Here is a 23,699-nt window from a genome sequence, read left to right on the forward strand (position 1 = left end):
TGTCTTGAATTATCAATGTGACCCCCTAGATTAGTGGTCCGTAAACTGAGGCTCTGTTGACTAATGAGTTTGCCAATCACTGCCCTAGATGCAATCACAGGTGTCCTTATAAGAGGGAAGCGTGGGTGGATCAGAAAGGTAAAAGATGTGACAATAAAAGCAAGAAGTTAGAGGCCAAGGAAGGCGGCCTACTTCTAAATGCTGAAAAATAAAAGATTCTCCCCTCAGAGCCTCAGAAGAAACCAATCCTAATAACACCTTGAGTTTAGCCTAATGAGACTGGTTTTAGACTTCTGATCTCCAGAACTGTAAGGAAACAAATCTGTGTTGTTTTAAGATTGTGCTTTAAGTTTGGGGTAATCCTACCTAATAAAAGAGTAATATGCAAATCAACTGACTGGTCGATATGATGCGCATTGACCACCAGGGGGAAGACGCTCAACGCAGGAGCTGCCCCCAGCCTGCAGGCCCCAATCACCTGATGGGGGATGGGGAACCAGGGGGTGGGTAGCAGTAGACTTGCGGTAGGGGGCAAGGCTAGCTGCTGGCAGCCAGGAAGATCACAGGCCAGGCCTAGGGACCATATTGATGCATGAATGTCATGCACCGGGCCTCTAGTTTGAAACACCTAAGAGATGTCTGGGAGGCAGATGGACAGAGGGTCTATAGGTGAGAGAAGAAGGATGGCTTTGTGATATAAACTTGAGCGCCCTATTCATTCGCATGGTTGGCATGTCATGCTGTGGGAGGGCATACGCTCCAATGAGCAGAGTGACACTATCACCCACCCGCTGTGCATCTTCCAGCAAGGCACACTTCACTTCTCCGAAACATTATCTATTGAACATTTATTGTGTCCTGGCATCATCATATCAAGTAATGTGCAGGCATCCTCATTTAATCCTCACAGCCACTTTAGAAGGCAGACACCACTTTTATGTCCCACTTACAAGAAGGGGAAAACGAGATTGAGAGAGATTAGTCATTTGTCCAAAATCAGGGCATGAGGGAAACAAGACTAACTCCGCTCCTTGTTGCCTCGGCCCTTATGGCCTAGGTACCAGCAGCATTGACATGATCCAGGCATGTGTTAGGCCCGCTGAAGCAGAACCTGGGTTGTTTTTTTTTTTTTTCTTCATTCTTTATAAATATATTTTATTGATTTTTTTACAGAGAGGAAGGGAGAGGGATAGAAAGCTAGAAACATCGATGAGAGAGAAACATCGACCAGCTACCCCCTGTACACCTCCTACACACCCAAGGTACATGCCTTGACCAGAATAGAACCTGGGACCTTTCAGTCCGCAGGCCGATGCTCTGTCCACTGAGCCAAACCGGTTTCGGCAGAACCTGGTTTTAACAAGACCCAAGTTACCTGCTGAGGGAGTGTGAGCCGCACCAGCGTCTAGCCTTCCTCCAGAAGGGGCTCCGTCCCGGGGCTCAGGCAGGTGCGGCCCCCAGACCCTATAGCTCAGAACTCTAGAAGCACAGTGTTGTTCACCCTGTGTTTTTTTAAATATATATATATATATATATATATATATATATATGTATATGTATATGTATATGTATATGTATATATGTATATATTTACATATTTTATTGATTTTTTTGCCTCCCTCCCTCAAATATATATATATATTTTTTTTTTATTGATTTTTTTACAGAGAGGAAGAGAGGGATAGAGAGTTAGAAACATCAATGAGAGAGAATCATCGACCAGCTGCCTGTTACACACCCCCTACTAGGGATGTGCCCGCAACCACGGTACATGCCCTTGACCGGAATCGAACCCGGGACCTTTCAGTCCACAGGCTGACGTTCTATCCTCTGAGCCAAACCAGTTTCGGCCGCCCTGTATTTTTGCTCCTGGCATGCTCTCCCTGGAGCTGGTACTCCCGCTGTAACTCTTCACAATTCCGTCTCCCCCACTAGCCTGTGGAGGTCTACGAGGGAACCCCAACACCAGGCAAAATCACGACCACGACGACCTGGAGCGGACGCCCAGCAACTACTTGAACTTAAGAATGAAGGTTGAGGGGGCGGGAGTGGAGAATGACGTAAGAAATGAAACTTAACTTGTCGCCTCAGAGACCCACGCAGGCGCACGAGCACCTCCCGAGTAGCGAGTGAGGCGCGACGGCGGCGCACGAACGCCGAGCGGGAGGTTTAAAAGCCGGAGCCGCAGCCGCCCGCGAGCGGGGCGGGTCCGCGCATGCGCGAAGCCCACGGCGCCGGCTCCGAGGACCTACCCCGCATGCGCGGGATCCCGGAAGCGGACCCAGTTTGGCGGAAAGCGCGCGCGCGGTACGGCAGCGATGGCGGCGCTGGGTGTAGCGACGAGTGGTGGCAATTGGTTTTCGGCTTTGGCGCTCGGGGTGACTCTCCTCAAATGCCTTCTCATCCCCACCTAGTAAGGGACCCGCGCTCGCGGCCAGGGGCTGGGCGAGGAGGCCCGCGATCGGCCAGGGCGGGAATAGAGAAGTGTGGATGACTCCTGGAAAGGGAACTTGGAAGGGGGTGTAGTCGCCGCATTGTCTTTACTAAGCTTCCCATTCTACCTATTGATTATTAACTTAACCATATAACCAGATCTTAGCCCTGGAAGTCTGGGTTCAAGGTCCGGCGTTCTCTTGAGAGTTTTCTGAGCCTCGGGGTCCTTCCTCATCCCGAATATGCAAAATAAAGAACACCCGCTTCCACTGTTCCCTCCGCTGGTGTTTGTCAGCTTCCTGCAGCGCCAGGCACTGTTCTCAGCCCTGGAGATGCAGGGAGAGGAAGGGGGGCCTGTCCTGGGAAACAGCGATTACTGAAATCACTTTTTCACCTGAAAGATATCTGCCTGGCTGGGCAACCTTTGTTTGCATACACGTCTCATCTTTCCATAAATTGCCTTTTTCCCCTTTTAGGACCCAGACCCCTGTCCTTTTACTTAGCTCAGGATGGTATATAAACTTCAGTCACCTGGTGCCTTTGAGTGCCATATCTTTCGAGGCTCCTGTACATGCCTCAGTGATTAAAATTGCCTTTTCTTTTTGTCCTGCTCATCTGTCTTATGTCAATTTCTATTCTCAGACCAGCCACAGAACCTAAGGTATAAGGGGACGTTTTTCTTCCCCCTACAGGGAGATGCTTGACTATATTTATACAGAGTAAGGGGGGAAACTGAACAGGGAGATTCTGGAGATGTGGGAAAGGCAAAACAGGAGCCTTCCCCCCACCTTCCCTGTCTGATGAACTGCTCATCATTGGAAATCTATACAGCTTGTATGTGAGACTTTTTCCAGATAATGAATCTTGTTAGAATTATTTTTTAATAAGTCACCTCTGAACAACAGGCTGAGGGCCTTCCTTAAGAAAATGTATGGGTCAGCCCCTTAGATAACTCTGTGAACCTTTTCATTTAATTGTAGTTTCCCCATCTTTTCCAAAAGGTCTGGCCTCCAGAGAAGTAGGGTGTTTCAGGATTATTGTAATACCTCTTTGTGTCTTTAAAGGATAGTGAATTGTGACTGTGTAGGTGTAGGGGTGTTGATCCATGTAAAAGCATAATATTAGAAATGTGAAATTGATAATTGACAAAATTTTATTTTATTCATCTGATTGTTTTGAATAGTCATTCCACAGATTTTGAAGTACACCGAAACTGGCTAGCTATCACTCACAGTTTACCAGTATCACAGTGGTATTATGAGGTAAGTTTCAATTTTTACCTTTTTTGATTTGAGGGTGTTCTTTTTTTTTCAAGATATGTGAAATCATAAAGTATTATTGATGTTAAAACAGTTTTCCATGTGGTCATAGGTCAAATAAATCTTTATAAAAAGTGTGTTATTTTTTAGTTCTTCTGCCCTCTGGCACTTTTAGGGAATCCCTTTACTTCAAAATGCATTTACCAAACTATAAATTGGTAATTATAATATTTGCAACACCCTTTGTGAAAGCACATTGGATTGGGAAAGAGGAAAAATTGGGCTCTAGGCCTGGCTCTGCCACAGCATAGAAAGTGTATTTCATTTCTTTGAGCCTTAGTTTCTCATCTGGCAAGTGAGGATTTGGGATGAATTATTTCTATAATCCTTTCTTTTCCTAATATTTTGCAACTATAGGCCCAGTGCACAAAATGTGTGCACAGAGGGGGTGGGGGGGGTGTTGTCCCTCAGACCAGCCTGCACTCTCTCCAATCTGGGACTCCTTGAGGGATGTCCAACTGCCTGTTTAGGCCTGATCCTAACATCCCTCTCACAATCCAGGACTGCTGGCTACAAACTGCTCACCTGCCTCTGCCTGATTGCCCCTAACAGCTTCTGCCTGCCAGCCTGATCATCCGCTAACCAGTCCCGTGCCAGCCTGATCGACACCTAACTGTTCCCTGGCCAGTCCGATTGCCCCTAACTGCCCTCCCCTGCTGGCCTGGTCACCCCTAACTGCCCTCCCCTGCTAGTCTGGTCTCCTCTAACTATCCTCCCCTGCAGGCCTGGTTGCCCCAACTGCCCTCCCCTGCAAGCCTGCCCCGCCCCCCCCCCCCCCCCATCAACTGTCCTCCCCTGCAGGCCTGGGTCCTCCCACTCCCCAACTGACCTCTCCTGCTGGCCTCGTCCCCAACTACCCTCCTCTACTGGCCTGGTCCCCTCCCAACTGTCCTCCCCTACAGGCCTAGTCCCCCCCAACTGCCCTCTCCTGCTGGCCTGGTCCCCCCCAATTGCCCTTCCCTGCTGGCCTGGTCTGCCCCAACTGCAACTGCCCTCTGCTGGCCTGGTCACCCCCAACTGCCCTCCTCTGCTGGCCTGGTCACCCCTAACTTCCCACAACTGCCCTCCCCTGCAGGCCATCTTATGGTGGTCATCTTGTGTTTTGGAGTGACGGTCAATTTGCATATTGCTCTTTTATTAGATAGGAGGATTTATAAGGAAAGAATCAAATATGATGTATAACATCTAGTAATAAACTATTCTATTGTTACTTATTTTTTTATTTCTGATATGAATTACTAAATTGTATATGATACTCACTTTACAAATAGGAAAATTGCATCTTTGAGACAGAACTTGAACCCAAGTTAGTGAGTCATTGGTTATGCCATAGCTCTCTTTTTTATATAGATGAATAGAACTATATTATACTCAAGTTTATTATTCCAAGGTTTTAGCTTAATTTCCTTTGCACTTTAGTTGACTAAGGAAATTGAAGATCAAACTTATGATACAAGTTTTGATGTTCTGTGCAGTGTTAACATAGAAATTGTTCTATTTGTGTCATATTTTAATTACAGTTGCATTTCATGTGCTTTTTTAAAACCCAGAGAATCTTTGCATCCTCTTTGTTTATTCAGTTACTTAGGATATGTTCTATCTTCAATTTTTACTACAGGAAACTTCAGAGTGGACCTTAGATTACCCACCTTTTTTTGCATGGTTTGAGTATGCCTTGTCTCATGTTGCCAAATATTTTGATCAAGAGATGCTGAATGTACAGAATCTGAATTATGCCAGCTCAAAGACCTTACTTTTCCAGAGATTTTCTGTCATCTTCACAGATATACTCTTTGTGTATGCTGTGCATGAGTAAGTCTGAGAATATAATTTTGTATGGAAAATATTGAAGAAATAATTATAATATTAACTTATAACTCTTTTGGGGGAAACAAAGTTCATATAATAGCAAATTTTAGAACAGTCCAAAACTGTGTTGTGTTTTAAACTGTACAATAAGTCATTACAGTAAGCAGTGTCCCTGAATCCTGTGGATGAAAACGGGGAAGAAAGTGAGATTACAAGGCAGAGGTAGAACCATTATTGTGAGTGTTGTGAAAAGTAGTCTCAAGTAGAGTTTTAAGACCATTTCTCCTGTCCAAAAGACTCCATATGCTTTTCTTTCCTTCCTGTAGCAGTCCCAATCACTACCCTCACCCCCACCTCCACCCCCACCCCCAATGGCTTCTGTGACTTACCCTTTTTTTTTTTCTCAGAGGAAGGGAGAGGAAAGAGAGAGATAGAAACATCAGTAGCCGGGACCGGTTTGGCTCAATGGATAGAGCGTCGGCTTGGGGACTGAAGGGTCCCGAGTTCGATTCCGGTCAAGGGCATGTACCTTGGTTGCGGGCATATCCCCGGTGGGGGGTGTGCAAGAGGCAGCTGATCGATGACTCTCTCTCATCGATGTTTCTAACTCTCTATCTCTCTCCCTTCCTCTCTGTACAAAATCAATAAAATATATATTTTTTTAAAATAAAAAATAAATTAAAAAAAAAAAGAAACATCAGTGATGGAGAATCATTGGTCGCTGCCTCCTGCATGCCCCACACTGGGGATCAAGCCCACAACTCAGGCATGTGCCCTGATTGGGAATCGAACCATTACCTCCTGGCTCATAGGTCAACACTTAGCTACTGAGCCACACCGGCTAGGCGCCTGTCCTATTCTTTACATAAATACCTATCACTTTCCGTACTAGCTGCTGGCATTACAATACTATTAACAGATCAAAATCTAAACACAACTAAGAAAGAAGCAGGAAGTTACCCCTGAGGGATTTGTTTCTACTATCACCCTTTAAAGCAGTCAAAAAACGGCATGGACAGTTTTATTAGCCATGGCTAATGAAATGTACCAGAATGTACCGCAGTGCACTCTGTGGAAGTATAGTGGTGTTCTAATGAAGATCAAAGTTGTTTCTGATTCTTTTCTGATGTTTCAATGTAGGTGCTGTAAATGCATTGATGGGAAAAAATCAGGTAAAGAACTTACAGAAAAGCCAAAGTTTATTCTGTCAGTATTACTGCTGTGGAACTTTGGGCTGTTAATTGTGGACCGTATCCTTGACATTTTATGTACTATTCCCTTATTTATTCTGTTATATATTAATTATAGGATTAATTCTTTTTATAATGGTGATTCTGAAACATAAGTTGCTTTTGGAAAATGGGTGTGAGGTGGATTATTGGGTTCCCAAAATTTTAGTCTGTGCCCAACTTTTGCAAGCTCTGATTGTTACATACTTTGTCCCTGAAAATTTAGTGGTGATATGTGAGAACCAATTAAACCAAAAGTAAAGCAATATACTAGGATTTGTTAACTCTTTAGATTAATACGTAGTTATTAAACAGTATTGTACATTAGTATCTTACCTTTTATAGGAAACAGCATATCATAGTGTTACATATGGGAACAGACAGGCCTTCATGCTTTCTGCCACCTTGGCTTACCACATATTAACGGGCAAAGTTCTGAAATCCTAATAATAGAAGCGTAATATTTATAGTTTTCATAGAAGTAGCCTGGTGTAGAGGAAAACACCCAGACTTTGGTTCAAATTTAATCTAGACTCAAATCCTAGTTATGTCATCACAGTAGCTTTAGGCCATGAGTAGATTAATGTCTCTGAGCTCATACTACCGTACAGGTTCATTGTGATTGTAAATAAGATTGTATATGTACTATAGACTGGGGTGCTGCATGCTGGTGGCCTTCACTAGCTGTTAGGTCCCTTCCTTTCTCATCCCTAATTCTAAAAAATAAAATATTTTTTCCCTTAGCTGCTAGATCTTTAAGGTAGAAAAAACATGGAAAAGTTTTCTTGTTTTTTCTTTAATATAAATCTTAATTTAAGAGCTTGTCCAGGGTTTGACTTGTTTATAGAAACACATTTATGAGAAGTCCAATCCAGTAGTAGTATTTTTGTCTTTAATTTATCATCTTTAAACTCAGTCTGCTGACAAGGTTCATTATGAATTTGGTATCCTTTGTTGTCTTTCCTTGACCTAATTTCAGATATCCATTTCCAATACAATGGTTTTTTAATGGGATTAATGCTACTTTCCATTGCACGATTATTTCAGGTAAACAAAAAAGGTTAATTAGATTTTTCCCCTTTAAGTTTGCTTTTTAATAGAGACAATAGTATAGTGAGTAATGGGTCAATTTATTTGACCAACTGTTGTGAGTTACCAACAACTTTTATTGAGTATTTTTCACAAATTTCATCTCCTTTGATAATTTTCTTCATTTTACAGATAAGAAAACTGTATTATTAAAAACTTGTTAGATATGACAGTCCTGAAATGAATTGAGTTTCTACATTTGGTTGGGATTATGTACCTAGGAATGAAATCTTCAGCAGTTTTTATAATGTAATAACAATTATGGTCGGGCTTTACCATCAGAAGTATGTGGTATAGTGTAGCAGAGGGTATGGGATTTGGAATCAGAAAACCTGAGTTGAAATCCTGACTAACCCTAAAATGCTGTGTGATTTACTCGGGGATTACCAAATGCCTCAACTTAGGTGCATTATATGTAATATCTTATTGAACAAACCTTGCAACTTGGCAACAGCTTCATGCTTCTGTGAGATTGTTAAAATTATCAGTCTCCTTTTTATAGAGGGAGAAATCAGAAATTTACATTTTTGGACATCCCTCTGTACACTGAATCAGAATCTCTGGGATTGTGGTTTAGGACTCTCCTGGGAATTTTTATAAACTGTTAAGTTTGGGGACCATTAACCCAACACAAGTCATTTAACCCTCTCAGCCTCAGTTTTCTCCTTCATAAAATGAAATTTACCCTTTGTTACATTTTTAATTGTAAAATGGGGTTAACTATCTCACATGGACTTTGGAAAGATCACATTTGATAATTTTTTAAAAGTTATTTGTCAACTATAAATATCTGGATAAGTGTGTGTGTTTTTAACCCATAAAAAGCCACAAAGTACGTAGAACATAATTGGTGTTCAGTGAATGATTGTTGAATAGTTGTTGAACAAATAAACTAAAGTTTAACTATAGAACCAGCAAGACCCTCTCTGAATCTTAAATAAATTATAAAATTGATGAAGAGAGATCTGGAAGCATCTCATTCTTTTTCCTTATCATTCCCAACTCATCTATTCTAGACCACACCTGACGAGACAGTGAGAGAAGGAACCTGGCCTTTCATGGTCCCTTTGACAGTTTCCTTTGCTGAACCCCAGGATATTATCTCATTTGATCCTTCCAAAATCCCTGTGAGGTAGGTAGAGTTCACACTTCTTTAGTTACAGTCAACTCGGTTTGTTTGTTAAACAGAATATCATTAGTTCTTTTAGGTAGTTTGTTAGGATCAAGTATTATCCTTGATGCCTTCAGCCTGATAGCACTATATTAAATTACCTGATGTATAGTATAAGAGTTAAATAATTTTTTGGTAGCATAGCATTATATTTATTCATTCATACTGTTGTCCCTAGCTCCTCTTCAGAAATCAACTACACAACTACAGCTATTGTAACACTTTGTAAAGGTAGCAGAGGAGGGATAATTTAATTCTCTGGGTTTTAGTTCCTTAGGGAAAATGTGTGTGTAGTGGGTTGTCAGGATGATGTATCCTGAACTTCAGCATCAAGCTTAGAACTTAATAAATATTTATTTATTTAATTATTTATTTATTATATTTAATTGATTTTTTTACAGAGAGGAAGGGAGAGGGATAGAGAGCTAGAAACATCGATGAGAGAAAAACAGCTGCCTCCTGCACACCCCCAACTGGGGATGTGCCCGCAACCAAGGTACATGCCCTTGACCGTAATCAAACCTGGGACCTTTCAGTCCGCAGACCAATGCTCTATCCACTGAGCCAAACCGATTTCGGCAATAAATATTTATTAAAATGAGGAATTTATGAACCCACTAGACTTACTATAAAAGCCAGCTGGAATTACTTGCCTGTATTCACCTTATATTGCATGTAGAATATTTGCCTGAATTTTTTAAAATTTATTTTAGAAAATTTAAATCTTATACATAAGTAGAGAAAATAGCTTAGTGATCTACACACACACACACAAAAGATTAATTTGAAACCCATCTAAGACATCATATTTCATTTGTTAAGTATTTCAGAATAGATGTTTTAAAATACATTTTTTTTTAACACTTTATTTTCCTAACATTGTCTTATGATCTCTTATGCAATTCCTAATTGTCAGAGACGGGGAAATTATAAAAGTCATGTACTGTTAATTTTCAACATTATGTTAGTTCATAAGAACAAAAAGGATTTGATTTTAATATCTTTAAAAATACTTGTATTTTTAAAAATTGTGGTATAAAAGCACAACATAAAGTTTACCAACTTAATCAATTTTAAGATAGTTCACTAATGTTAAGTATACTCACATTATTGTGCAACCATCTCTGGCGTTCTTTATTGTGCAGTAAATTTTATTTATTTAAATAAATTTTATATTTACAGAAAAGTTACAAAGAGAGTTCCCATACCCTCTGCCCATTTCCCCTAACATTACCATCTTATGTAACTAAGGTATGGTTATTAAAACTAAGAAACCAATTTTAGTACATTCAGATTTCACCAGTTTTTCCACTAATGTCCTTCTTCTGTTCTAGGATCCAATCCAGGATACTACATTACTGCATTTAATTTACTCTGAATTTTAAAGTGATATTCCCTTTTAAATCTCCTAGAAAAGGCATATGGAAGGAGCACTTCTCTTTGCTGTTCTCCTACATTTCAAGCACATTTACCTCTACGTAGCACCAGCTTATGGTATATATCTGCTACGATCTTACTGCTTCACTGCAAATAAACCAGGCAAGTTTTTGTGAGAATAGCAAAACCTCCTATATTTTATTTTGTTTTTACTTGGTGGCTTGCTTGGTAAGAGGGTCTTATAAAGCACATTGATCCTATAACCTCTTTACCCATTCTGACTTTTCTCTGCTCTTGCCACATCATAAAATTGGCGTACTGTCAGGATCCCTCCAGGTTTACAACATGGTAGAAGTTAGGGTTTCCCATGCTCCTGGTTAATGAGAATGTTCCTTTTTTGTAGATGGGTCTGTCCGATGGAACAGTTTCAGCTTCTTCCGCCTTATTTCCCTGGGACTGATTGTTTTTCTAGTTTCTGCCCTTTCATTGGGTCCTTTTCTAGCCTTGGTAAGCCTTACTTTTTTTATAAAATAATACATGTTTTTTGCCGTTGCTGTTGTTTAGAAAAAATAATAAATTTAAAATTATAAAATAGGCAAAACTAGTCTTTTCTTATTTCTCTTTAATATGACTCTCCAAATAAAGGAATGGTATTCCTTGAGTCATTTTTGTGCATATTCAAATATCTGTATGTTTAACTACATGTCATACATAGTCGATCATCATTATCCATAGATTTTGTATCTGTTAGCTTGCCTACTTGCTAAAATTTATTTGTAACCCTAAAAATCAATACTTGAAGCACTTTCATAGTCATTCACTGACAGCATTCTAAAGTGCCTAGAATGTTAAAGATGTTCAACAAATATTTTTTCCCTTCTTCCCTCACCCTAATTAATTGACTTTAATCCAACTAATTAATTCCTGCTACAACTGGAGAGCACTACATTTTTTGTAAAGTCTTCCCTGCTCTCACCTTCTCTTCGGTAGAATTGGATGCTAAATTGCAGTCTTTCTCCTTTGCACCTCATAAATTCTTCCATTATTATAATTACAATATATTGGACTGGTGGTCAAAGTTCTTTCGAGTATCTTGTCCTACTGAACAGATGAGAAGGTTAAACAAAAGTGGTTTGTGACCTGCTCAAGATCATAGTACTTACTTGAAGCAACAAAGACTGGAACTCAGACCTTATAACTTGCTACACACTGAGCCATAGACATAGTTCTCTTTTTGAATTTGGGAAAGATTGATCACTGTTTAATCTCTTTTCAACAGAGCCAGCTGCCTCAAGTCTTTTCCCGACTTTTCCCTTTCAAGCGGGGCCTCTGCCATGCATATTGGGCTCCAAACTTCTGGGCTTTGTACAATGCTTTGGACAAAGTGCTGTCTGTCATAGGTACGATAGCAAGCTTTTTTACTTAGACTCTGACTATTGAAAGGACTACTCACATTGAGAAATGAAAAAACCTATTTTGTGTTTTGAATGAGGTTGAACTGTTTGTTCTTCAGTCCTGAATTTCAGCTTTCAGAATGAACATGGGAGTGGTTCCAGGGACTGAGGCTTCAGTGCAGTAAACAGCGCATCTTCTAAAACAGGGGTCCTCAAACTTTTTAAAGTGGGGGCCAGATCACGGTCCCTCAGAGAGCTGGAGGGCCGGACTATATGAACTACTAATTCCTACTGTAACACCTCGGCTGCGCTCACTGCCCAAAAAACCTGGCGGGCCGGATCAGACTCCTCTGCGGGCCGCATGTGGCCCGCGGGCCGTAGTTTGAAGACCCCTGTTCTAAAAGCTCTCTGTGGCAATGAGGTTGATGACACTTTTCTTGAGGGGAAAAATACAATATTTAGACATTTTTAAAGGGTAATTTTGCCTTAAGTAGAACATGAATAGTTAACCCTACTTTTAAACTTTAATATGGGATGAAGCAGGATGGAAGAATGTGTAAGTTATGACTCTAAGTATTAAACCAATAAGGAAATGATAGCCATGCATTTTAGCAAGAGATGAGAAGACATGGAAAACCTAGGCTATATTTTTAAGTTTGGGTTGTGATGAAAAATAATTTATACCTTGAGTTGGTTCTACCAGAGATAAGTCACTTTGGAGTAACTCACAGTCTTCATTTGTGAATACATCCTAGCTCAATAGGAAGTAGTAGGATTGAGGAAAGGTATGCAAACTTTTTCTGTAATGGGCCAGATAATAAATATTTTAGGCTTTGCAAATCACAAAGCTTTTCTTGATTGAGAAGCTTTCTCAGATGAGTAAGTGAATTAGGAGTTAACTTTGCAAAGTAAGGAGGCCATTCTAAGCAAAGTGAGTAGCATGTACCAAGGGACATAGTATTGAGAGTGGTATGTCAGTTCATTGTAGCCAAGTCACTTTTAAGAAAATGGAGGATAGCTGGAGAAGCAGGAATGGGTTAGATCCTAGATCCTAGAAGACACTACACCATGCTTAGGAGCATGAACTTTATCCTGGAGGCAATGAAGGATTCAGAGCTGTGGTATGACACGGTCAGACCTATATTTCAGAAAGTTTACTTCCTTCATTTTAGCGGAGAGAGCAGATTGCTGTTCGTGGTGCCTGTCAGCAGGTTCCCGGTAAGGTGCACAAATTTCTTGTCCCAATGCAGACAGCTGCCTCAAATGGCATAATCTCAAGACCAGCAGCATTTTAGGTAGACTAACACAGAACTGAGTTAATGAAATCTTAACTTTGAACTGGTTATAAGATTTCATAGTTTATTTTTTTCCTCAAGGAATTGTTTGGTAAAATATGGTGTGCCATTGATCAAATAAAATAAAATGTCTACTTACTGTGTAGGTTTAAAATTGAAACTTCTTGATCCTAACAAGATTCCTAAGGCCTCGATGACGAGTGGTTTGGTTCAGCAGTTCCAGCACACAGTCCTTCCTTCAGTGACTCCCTTGGCCACCCTCATCTGCACTCTGATTGCCATATTGGTAAGAATCCACACATGGTACTCATTTCTTGAGTTTTCTCTTCGTTTCTTCTGTGTGGCTGGTTAAATTTCAACTTCCAGTTTGTTCAACCACAGCGTGAACTCCATGGCCGTACCCCTGCTGCAGATTGAGGCATGTCTTAGCAATTCTTAGGTCCTTCCCGGAAGGAGGGATCTTTAGTAAAGCCACTGTGAGAGAGACTCTTAGACCATCTGTTCACCTTGGGATGAGGGCAAAGAGAAGCCCACGGGGAAAGAGAAAGATGCTTGTAGTCAGGATAGCCCAGGTTTATGTTTGCACCCATGGCTAAATGACCCAAAACCCAAAGTTGTCTAGAATGCCTGGATATTGATGATGACGGAGTCAACATTTTTGTAATTTGACCTATAGGTTCAGTGACTATTAATTAACTAATTATGAAGATTTAAGAAGTGTTATACTGGCCATCCTAGAACTGTTATCATTTCTTATTAATTTTGATGAATTCTATATATCTGAATGCTGTTTTTTGTTTTTTTTTCTGAGTAGTTTTTATGCTAATTTTTGGTGGACTGTTCACAAAGTGATGAGTTATCCCAGTTTAATGGAGAATAGTCTTTTGATCTACTGTTTTTCAGAGATGATGCAAATGCACCTGAACAGTGTTTCTGTAATGCCTATTTTAAATGATACTGAAGTTTTATCTTTGCCTGTTGTTTCTAGCCCTCTATTTTCTGTCTTTGGTTTAAACCCCAAGGGCCCAAAGGCTTTCTCCGGTGTCTGATCCTTTGTGCTTTGAGCTCCTTTATGTTTGGCTGGCACGTCCATGAGAAAGCCATACTTCTAGCAATTCTCCCAATGAGGTAAGCAGGTAGTTCAGTCGGTCAGCATTTCTGTAATATTTCACAGTGATATTATTGTTTTCTATCTGATCTGTCCTTTTTTGACATGTTCAGTGGGGGAGGCAAAGGCAAAGATGTATAGGTTTATACACTAGAAAAGGACAGGGATGCTTAACTTGGGATCCTTGCAACCTGTGAAGGTTCTTAGGTATGCAAAATTGTGCATGTTGTTCCTGGATATTTTGGTGTAAGGGGTACTGTGGTGATTTAAGAACCATGAATGACACCAGACTGTTACATCTGGATATTGAGCAGCAGCACAGTATGAAAAAAGCAAGGGCTTTGGAAATAAGGTCTACTCTTCCTTATTAAGTGTTGTTAGTTAAGGTAAGGATTGAGCCCATTATGCAATAATATCTAACATAGGTACAACATTCAGAGTTTTCAGACCTGTTATTTTTAGGGTTTAAATTTTCTTTTTGCATTTTTTTCTTTTGAGCCTCACATAAACCTTTGAGATAATGAGGATAAATGACTATCATCCCCTATCTTAAAACCTGCAAAAACTGGGGCACAGAGAGTTTAAGTGACTTATTCAAAGTTACATAGCTAGCAAGTAGCAGAGTAGGACTAAAACCTGAATCTTATAATACTGAATCTTATATTTTCACTGTGCCATGCTAAAAAGGCATTTGAAATGCAAGAGTGTCCATTTTATATATAATGTAAACCCAGGGGATGAATAGGTAGTAATAGAATTAGCGTGGGCTTTTCATTTTGTTTTGTTTTTAATCTTGAGAGAAATCATTTAAGCTCTGAAAGAACTTTAAGCAAATTTGTGAGGCCAGTATATGGCTTGTCTGGGTTCATTTAGCGACTTGGAGTTTCCAAATTAAAAAAAAGAGCAAAATTTCTAATGTCTTCAGTTAAAATTTCTACTGAACATCAGCAGGTGTCAGGCATTGTCTAAGAGAAGAGCTATAGGGTTGGAAATTAAATTCCCCAAGTTCTGTTTCCTGGCTACCCACCACTAGGCAGCTCCAATCCCACAATATCCCTTTCTTGGGAGCAGGCAATTACTCAAGGAAGCAAAATCCTTTTTTTTTTTTTAATATTCTCCGATTCAATGTGATACATTCTATCAATTGCTTGAAGCTTCCCATTAAAAAATTAATATTTGCAATTGAATTGGACTTGTAGCAAAGACGAGTATGTTGTATTATGCCAGTACTAGAAGTGACAATAGATGAGATTTATTCAAACTATTTGCAAATGTAAGTTTCATTTGTTGTTTTAAGGAATTATTATGAGAATTTTTATTTTCAGCCTTCTGTCTGTGGGAGAAGCAGGTGATGCTTCAATTTTTCTGATTCTGACTACAACAGGACATTATTCTCTCTTCCCTCTGCTCTTCACTGCACCTGGTAAGCAGCTTCTTTTTAGAGCCTTTGCCAGGCCTTTTTCATCAGGGCCTAGAGATCAATATTACCTGCCTTAAACAATCTTAAAATCTCTTAGGAGGAAAGGGCTCACCCATTCTCTTAAGTAAAACCTGTCCCTAATTCTCAGTACCTTTAGATGTCACAGAAATGCACAATGAAGCTCAAAAAGCCTTATTAGCACTCTATAGTTGTTTCAGTGTGTTTATATGGCCTAAAGTCTCAGAAATCTTTCCCTTATCAACTAAATTATTGTCCGCTTTTTCTCTTCTTCTTTCAACAGAACTTCCCATTAAAATCCTACTCATGTTACTATTTACCATCTATAGTATTTCCTCACTGAAGACTCTATTCAGGTAATCCAAAAAAGTACACTTAAAATTACATTTTCTCTTGTGAAATCTTCGCTCCTAAATGCACAATAAGCCTTTTAAAAACTGTTTTTACTAACAGTAATATAACATTATGAAAAATTAGTAAAGAGAGAAAATTACCCATAAATCCCATCACTCTGATATGATAACGTGGATCATATCTATAGTATAGCACATGTGTCAAACACAAGGCCCGAGGGCCAAATCCGGCCGGCCACGCCTTGCAATGTGGCCCGCACCGCGCTGTCATCACTGCACTCCACTGTCAGTTTATGACATTGTCAGTTTATGACTGTTCAGTAAACCATTCGGCCCGCGATTTAGGCTGGATTTTAGATTTTGGCCCCTTCTCTGATTGAGTTCGACACCCCTAGTATAGGGGAATATTTCAGGAGGGACTACCTAGCATAAATTAAAATCTTTTATAAGAACTAAAAAGTGGAATGTGAAATATGCATTAAGAGTAAAACCACATAAGTACAGATGCATAAAACTAAATAATGTAAAAAATTCTTACTTATCTTGGAATTATAGGTGGAATAGAATCATTGATAGAAAAGTTTGTTTATGGTTCGTATCTGATTGTGTTCATAAAACTATATACTTAATTATATTAAAATTTATTTTAATATAAATAAATACCATGTGACTTAGCAATTCCAGTCTTAGATATACACCCAAAAGAATTGAAAACAGGTACTCAGGCAGAAACTTGTACACTAATATTCATTATAGCTTTATTTACAGTAACCAAATTGTGGAAATAAGCCAAGTGTCCATCAGCAAATGAGTGGATAAATAAAATTGTGTGTGTGTGTGTGTGTGTGTGTGTGTGAATATTATTTAGCCAGAAAGAGGAATGAAGTTCTGATATGTGCTACAATATGGATGAACCTTAAAAACAGGGCAAATGAAATGAGCCAGACACGCCAAGACCGGTTTGGCTCAATGGATAGAGCGTTGGCTTGGGGACTGAAGGGTCCCGGGTTCGATTCCGGTCAAGGGCATGTACCTTGGTTGTGGGCATATCCCCAGAAGGGGGTGTGCAAGAGGCAGCTGATCGATGACTCTCTCTCATCGATGTTTCTAACTCTCTATCTCTCTCCCTTCCTCTCTGTACAAAATCAATAAAATATATTTAAAAAAAAAAAAGAAAGAAAGAAAGAAAAAGAAAGAAATGAGCCAGACACAATAGGACAAATATTGTATGATTCCACTTATATGAAATATCTAGAATAGACAAATTCATAGAGACAGAAAGTAGATTAGTGATTATGGGAACAGGGGTGAGAGAGGGATTGGGAAGTTACTGCTTTATGTTTCCAGAAATCCTGCTTAAGGTGATGAAAATGTTTGAAAGTAGATAGTGGTAATGGTTGTACAACTTTGTCAATATACTCAGTGCTACTGAATTGTATACTTTAAAATTGTAAAAATAAAATAGGAAATTTTATGTTATTTTACCAAAACAAAAAAGTTATATATTGTTTGCCATATTCTAATATAACAGCATCCAGCCCTCTTTTCTCTTCAAAATGCATAGCTAATTCTCTCTCAGACCTTCAGCTAAGTGACAGCAGAGGTAGATGATAATTGGGTACCTTTGGATTGTTGAGATAATATAATGGTATGTCATTATCATTTTTTCTAAATGTGAAGTTGTATGCACTCTTTTGACTTTGGCTTTTTTATTTTATTTTTTTTATTTTATTGATTTTGTACAGAGAGGAAGGGAGAGAGATAGAGAGTTAGAAACATCGATGAGAGAGAGTCATCGATCAGCTGCCTCTTGCACACCCCCCACTGGGGATATGCCCGCAACCAAGATACATGCCCTTGACTGGAATCGAACCCGGGACCCTCCAGTCACCAAGCCGACGCTCTATCCATTGAGCCAAACCAGTCCCGGCTGACTTTAGCTTTGGCTGTACTTCAAGACAGCACAGATGGGAAGCTTTAGCTGAAAAATGTTTGCAAACCCAGAATGACGCATCTAAATCAAACCTTTCCCTTTTTCTTCAGGAAAGAAAAGCCTCTTTTTAATTGGATGGAAACTTTCTACCTCCTTGGCCTAGGGCCTCTGGAAGTCTTCTGTGAATTTGTATTCCCTTTCACCTCCTGGAAGCTGAAGTACTCCTTTCTTCCTTTGTTACTGACCTCAGCGTATTGTGCAGTGGGCATCACATATGCTTGGTTCAAACTGTACGTTTCAGTAGTGACTGACCCTCCTGTCAGCAAGACAAAGAAGCAATGAATAAAGGAACTGCTTGGATGTATTCCAAGCAATCATTTCATGGGAAATTAATCAGAACTTGAAGAACGTTGCTGGTGGCATGAACCATTCAGTAGATCTGTTTGAGATCCATTCTCCAGACTTGGCCTTGCCTAGCCTAGCAACCTGATTGTCACCATGGTGAGAAGCCACTTGTCCTCCTAAGCAGTGAAATACATCCGAAACAAATCTTGCCTTTCCCTGTTAAAATTATCAGACCATTCAGACTGCTGTGCATGCTCCAGGCAAGTAGAGAATCTGATCAACAGAATTGATTATTTGTAGCCTGTGATAATCATTGTCAGGCTATAAAGCATAATTAGAATCATGTGCCAAGGAAGATATAAATAAAATACCATTTTATATTTCTACACAAAAACATTTTGAATCATTACCTGCTCCTACACCTTCTTATTGGCATGCACACAAGCAGATGGTGTACTGTCCCCATTCTGTAAATCTTGTTTCATTTTTTTTTTTTTCATTGAAGTTATACAATGACAATATTCACAAAGCTAGGTGGACTATTTAATGAATGATTTGGCCTGTCACCAGAGATTACAAATCACATCTACTCTTATATTGAGTTAAGGATATCCTATACAGTTCATTCTATCAGCAAACACTACAATTTTTTTTTAAATATATTTTATTGATTTTTTACAGAGAGGAAGGGAGAGGGATAGAGAGCCAGAAACATCGATGAGAGAGAAACATCGACCAGCTGCCTCCTGCACACCCCCTACCAGGGATGTGCCCGCAACCAAGGTACATGCCCTTGACCGGAATCGAACCCGGGACCTTTCAGTCCGCAGACCGACGCTCTACCACTGAGCCAAACCGGCTTTGACAAACACTACAATTTTGATAAAGCTGCCATTTCTCAAACTTTCCTCAACTGAGCAAACTTAAGTGGTTTAACAGCCTGGTCTTGTCCTCATCCTTCCTTCAGCATACTTCCTACACACTTTTTATTCAGGGTGCCTCATATCTTCCCCACATTCAAATTCAGCCAACATTTATCTGGCTGACAGTAGGAACTTGGACACATTTTTATTTATCCATTATCGCCTTTTAGAGGATCAGAGAGACTCCAGGATTATTGGCATCCTGGGATGCTAATCCAGCTACCCGTCTCTTTAACTCACTGTTTTCCCAGGCTGCTTTTGAGTCTCATTGCAGAGATAAAGATGGGGATTTTGCCAAGGGTGTATGGGAGGAGCCGCCAAGCCTATGTTTCTCACCACAGTGCCCTTTGCACCCTATGTCCCAGCTCATCTAACAACTCAAAGTTCCCACTGTGCCATGCTATTTGTATATTTGCTTTCTTTCAATCATGCCCCTTATTCTCTTTCCTCTTTGCTGATTTTTCTATTCTCATCTGATTGTTCATACCTCAAAATTCAACTTAATTGCTATTACATCTATGAATATAAAGGTAGTACAGTATAGTGGTTAAGAATTGGGGCCCTGGAGTCAAACAGCCTGATTTTAAATTCTGTCTCCATGATTTTTAAAAATCTGTAGCTATGCTCCAGCTGGTTTGGCTCAGAGGATAGAGCATCTGGGGGCACTTACCTTGGTTAGAGGCCCTCCTTCACCCGGGCCCTAGTCAGTGCATGATGGAGGCAACCAGTCAATGTGTTTCTCTCGCATCGATATTTCTCTGTCTTACCCTGTCTTCCACTCTAAAAATCAATGGGAGCCCTAGCTGGTTTGGCTCTGGGTAGAGTGTCGGCCTGTGGACTGAAGGGTCCCAGGTTCAATTCCAGTAAAAGGGCACATGCCTGGGTTGCAGGCCTGATCCCCAGTAGGGGGCATGCAGAAGGTAGCCAATCAGTGATTCTCATCATTGATGTTTCTATCCCTCTAAAATCAATAAAAATATACTTTAAAAAATAAAAATCAATGGAAAAATATCCTTGGGTGAGGGTTAAAAAAAAATCTGTAGCCAAGTTATTTAGCCATCATTTAAAGACAAATGTCCTTGTCTTTAAAATGATCACACAAAAATTTAGAACCATGCCTGGCACATATTAAGTGTTCAATTTTTTTTTTCAATAAAAATTTTTTTTTTTTTTTTTTTTTTTTTAAGCTTACTAGTTTCAGAGAGGGGAAGGGACAGAAGCAGCAATGTGAAAGAGGACATTGATCGGTTGCCTTCTCATATGAGCCTCAACAGAGGGTCAAACCCACAACCTCGGCATGCACTCTGAATGGGAATCGAACCCAAAATCCTTTGGTACACGGGACAAAGCTCAAACCAAATGAGTCAAATCAACCAGGGCAGGACAATATCTTCATATTTTTATGAGTCTTTTCCCTCTACCTTGTCTTCCCCTCCACCAGAATTGAGTACCCTCACTATGTGCTTCCAGGGGTGTCGGGAGCCGAAAAAGAATTAGTGACTACATCTTAAAAGACCCCTCCATCTTAGACACTGAGTTTCTGACTTAACAGAATGCATGTGACAAGCTGCGGTGTGGCAGTTAATTAGAAACAATCTAAATGCCTAGCAGCATATCTGGCCATTGAGAACTCCTAGCAGCATATCTGTTGTGATAACTCGCCCCGCCCAGGAGAATCTCTGCTGTATCCTCCCCTGCAGGCACATCCTGCTGATACACAACCCTCCCCGCCCTGGAATGTCTCCGCGGCAACTTCCCCCTACAACCTGTGTACATAGGTTGCGGCTGCAACAAATAAAATTTGAGGCTTGATCAGAACCCTGTCTTGCCTCCACTTCTCCTGTCCTCCCTCATTCCCTTCCAGGTGTCTCCTCGCTCCCACGTTGCTGTCCCGCTGGCCGGGGCATAGGGGTCTCCTCCTATTAATGGCTGTAATTATTTATCTGTTTTCCCCGAGGAGACTAACAATTTGAGAGCAGAGACCACACTTGTTTTGATAGCTCCAGTTTTTGGCACAGTTGAATAAGTGAAAACACATCACAAGGCCATGATTAAAATCTGAATGTTTATAGTACCAGCTTCAACACAAGGGGCCCAGTGTAGTTCCTCACATCTTTGCCAATTGGTAAGCAAGCCAAAAAAAAATTAGAAGATGAATTTGGATACCTCTCAACAAGGCCGAATTTAATTATGCTTTGAAGGCTGTTACTGTGAATGTGATGTGATGTCGGAGCTGGAAGAGCTCACCTGGTGCAGAGATTTCCAGAATGTTCTGCAGAGCCCTTAAAATTCTTGAGAGTTGCCTCAGAGACCCTCGGCCCTGTCCCATCTTCTACCAAAGCAAATATGTTGATCTATTTCATATATTAAGCTTCATGTGAGTTTTTGTTTGGCTTAAGAGTTCAAAGCCCTAATACAGTCTTTAAAGCAATTCAACCCCTTGTATTGCCAAGAGTGCAATGATTCCCGAGACATGAATAGCTTTTTGGTGCCAGCACAGACTAGAACTCAGACTTCTGCCTACAGCCCAGGATTCTCTCAAGTAATATACTTTGTATATTTAAACTGCAGAGATGTGGGCAATTTTCAACAAATTGCTAGGTTTTAGCAATTACTAAATAGTATAGTTTCCAAATATTTTTTACAATCTAGATTCGTAGCAAAGTCAAGAACAAGCCAAGGTTACTATCAAAATTTAAACAAGATGTATAAATAAACAAGTCATTTTTTTTAAATCTGCTGTTTAATTTACATACACTATACCAAAATCTCACAAGATAAAAGAAGAGTGGGAGGGACGTGGTATTCTTGGTCACTGTCTTTCCCCACGGAAAGGCATAGAGCCAGAAGCAGAAGAGAACTGCAGGGAAGATGAGCTGACTTTCCAGACCAGCACTGGTGTAGTTTTCCTTGTTAATGACTTCCACCTGGAAACTGCTCTGTGAAGGCTACATGCATTTATAATCTAGTAGATGTCAAATTCGTCATAGAAGTTGCACCAGTTTATGTTCCCCAGGCAAGGAATGATGTCTCTTTCCCCACAAACTTGCCTACCTCATGAGTGTGTCATTAGTATTTTAGATCTTTGCCAATGATGTCTCGAGGTAATTTTCATTTGCATTTCTCTTATGAGAGATATTAGAGTATTTTCCTGTGTTTAAGAGCCATTTGTACTTTTCTTCTGAAAACTGTTTATGCTCTTTATCACTTTTTCTATTAAATTTCTTATTTACTTGGAGGTTGAAATCTATTTTCAAAAAGTTACTCTGCTGAGAATTACCTGGGAGCAAGGTTATGGAATATGGAAGAAGAGTGGTGGCAGTGTGATGGAGAAGCAGATGGATTTGGACTTGGAATTGACAGTAGTTGGAAATAGATTAGATATAGGGCTTGAGGATAAGCAAAGAATCAGATGATCCCTGTATTCCAGGTATTGCATCTGAATGGATGGTGGCACCATTTACTGAGGTGGGGAAATGCATAAAAGTAGTATCTAGAGCTTTGTTTTGGAAACCAAAAATCTTTTTTTAAAAAATTTAGGACCTTGCTTTGAAAAGAATTTTTAAAGACACGAAATAAACCATAAAGAAAAAGATTAGATAGATAAATGTTACTACATTAGAACTTTAACTTTTGTGTAATAGAAGACCTTATAAAGTTAAAAGACAAACATAGACAAAAGATGGGGGTTTTTGTAACTTATAACAGACAAAGGATTTATATTACTTCACATTAAAAATTCCTACAAATCATTTAGAAAAAGACAACCCTAGAGAAAATAAGCAAAGTGTATGACTAGGCAAAATACGACTAGGCAAACAGAAGGAAACCCAAATGGCAAATGACCGTAGAAAGAGATACTATTGCCTGGCCAGTGTGCCTCAGTGGTTGAGCATCAACCCATGAACCAAGAGATCTCTGGTTTGATTCCCATTCAGGGCACATGTCCCAGTTGGGGGCTGGATGTTTTCATCTCTCTATCCCTCTTCCTCTTTCTCTAATCAATAAAAAATATTTTTTAAAAAGATAACAATTTTCACTAGATAATAGGGAAATACAAATTAAATTAAAACAACATTGAGATCCCTTTTTTTTTTTTTTTTACCATAGACAAAAACTAAAGTCTGACAATAGAAAATATTGCTACGTTCACATAAATTGTGGATAGAAATGGAAATTGGATCAGTTTCTTTATGGAGAACCTGATATTACCTAGTAAAATTGAAAATTCGCCATGGCTGGTTTGGCTCAATGGATTGAGCATCAGCCTATGGACTCAGGAGTCCAGGGTTCGATTCTGGTCAAGGGCATGTGCCTTGGTTACGGGCACATCTCCAATGGGGTGGGGGGTGCAGGAGGCAGCTGATCGATGTTTCTCTCTTATTGATGTTTCTGACTCTCCCTCTCCCTTCCTCTGTAAAAAAAATCAATAAAATATATATATTTTTAAAATAAAATTCATATATTCTGAAATTCAGCAATT

General features: G+C 39.8%; 1 protein-coding gene across 6 annotated transcripts; it reads left to right on the forward strand.

Moving 5' to 3' along the window:
- Nucleotides 1–2,261: 2,261 nt before the first annotated feature.
- On the forward strand, nt 2,262–20,872 carry ALG8 (ALG8 alpha-1,3-glucosyltransferase). Of its 6 annotated transcripts, none has more exons than XM_084895021.1 (13): nt 2,262–2,413; nt 3,617–3,695; nt 5,371–5,564; nt 6,702–6,811; nt 7,770–7,837; nt 10,463–10,589; nt 10,831–10,934; nt 11,707–11,827; nt 13,304–13,402; nt 14,139–14,244; nt 15,550–15,647; nt 15,946–16,018; nt 18,059–20,855. In XM_084895021.1, the coding sequence occupies exons 1-13, from the start codon at nt 2,319–2,321 to the stop codon at nt 18,288–18,290; spliced, it is 1,506 nt and encodes a 501-aa protein (XP_084751147.1). In that variant the 5' UTR covers nt 2,262–2,318; the 3' UTR covers nt 18,291–20,855. The 6 variants fall into 6 exon arrangements, with proteins under 6 accessions (XP_084751147.1, XP_084751148.1, XP_084751143.1 ...); XM_084895018.1 differs by having other exon boundaries at nt 2,264–2,413; nt 13,263–13,402; nt 14,105–14,244; nt 18,059–20,842; XM_084895022.1 differs by lacking the exons at nt 10,831–10,934; nt 13,304–13,402; nt 14,139–14,244 and having other exon boundaries at nt 18,059–20,872.
- Nucleotides 20,873–23,699: the final 2,827 nt, after the last annotated feature.

Source organism: Pipistrellus hanaki (assembly GCF_964339955.1).
Source record: "Pipistrellus hanaki genome assembly, chromosome: 9".
NCBI classification, from domain to species: domain Eukaryota; kingdom Metazoa; phylum Chordata; class Mammalia; order Chiroptera; family Vespertilionidae; genus Pipistrellus; species Pipistrellus hanaki.

Coding starts and splice junctions, on each gene's coding strand:
- ALG8 (XM_084895018.1), top strand. CDS start 2,319: ATGGCGGCGCTGGGTGTAGCGACGAGTGGTGGCAATTGGTTTTCGGCT. Junction 5,565..6,701: donor TTTGTGTATGCTGTGCATGA/GTAAGTCTGAGA, acceptor GTTTCAATGTAG/GTGCTGTAAATGCATTGATG. Junction 7,838..10,462: donor CCATTGCACGATTATTTCAG/GTAAACAAAAAA, acceptor TAAATCTCCTAG/AAAAGGCATATGGAAGGAGC.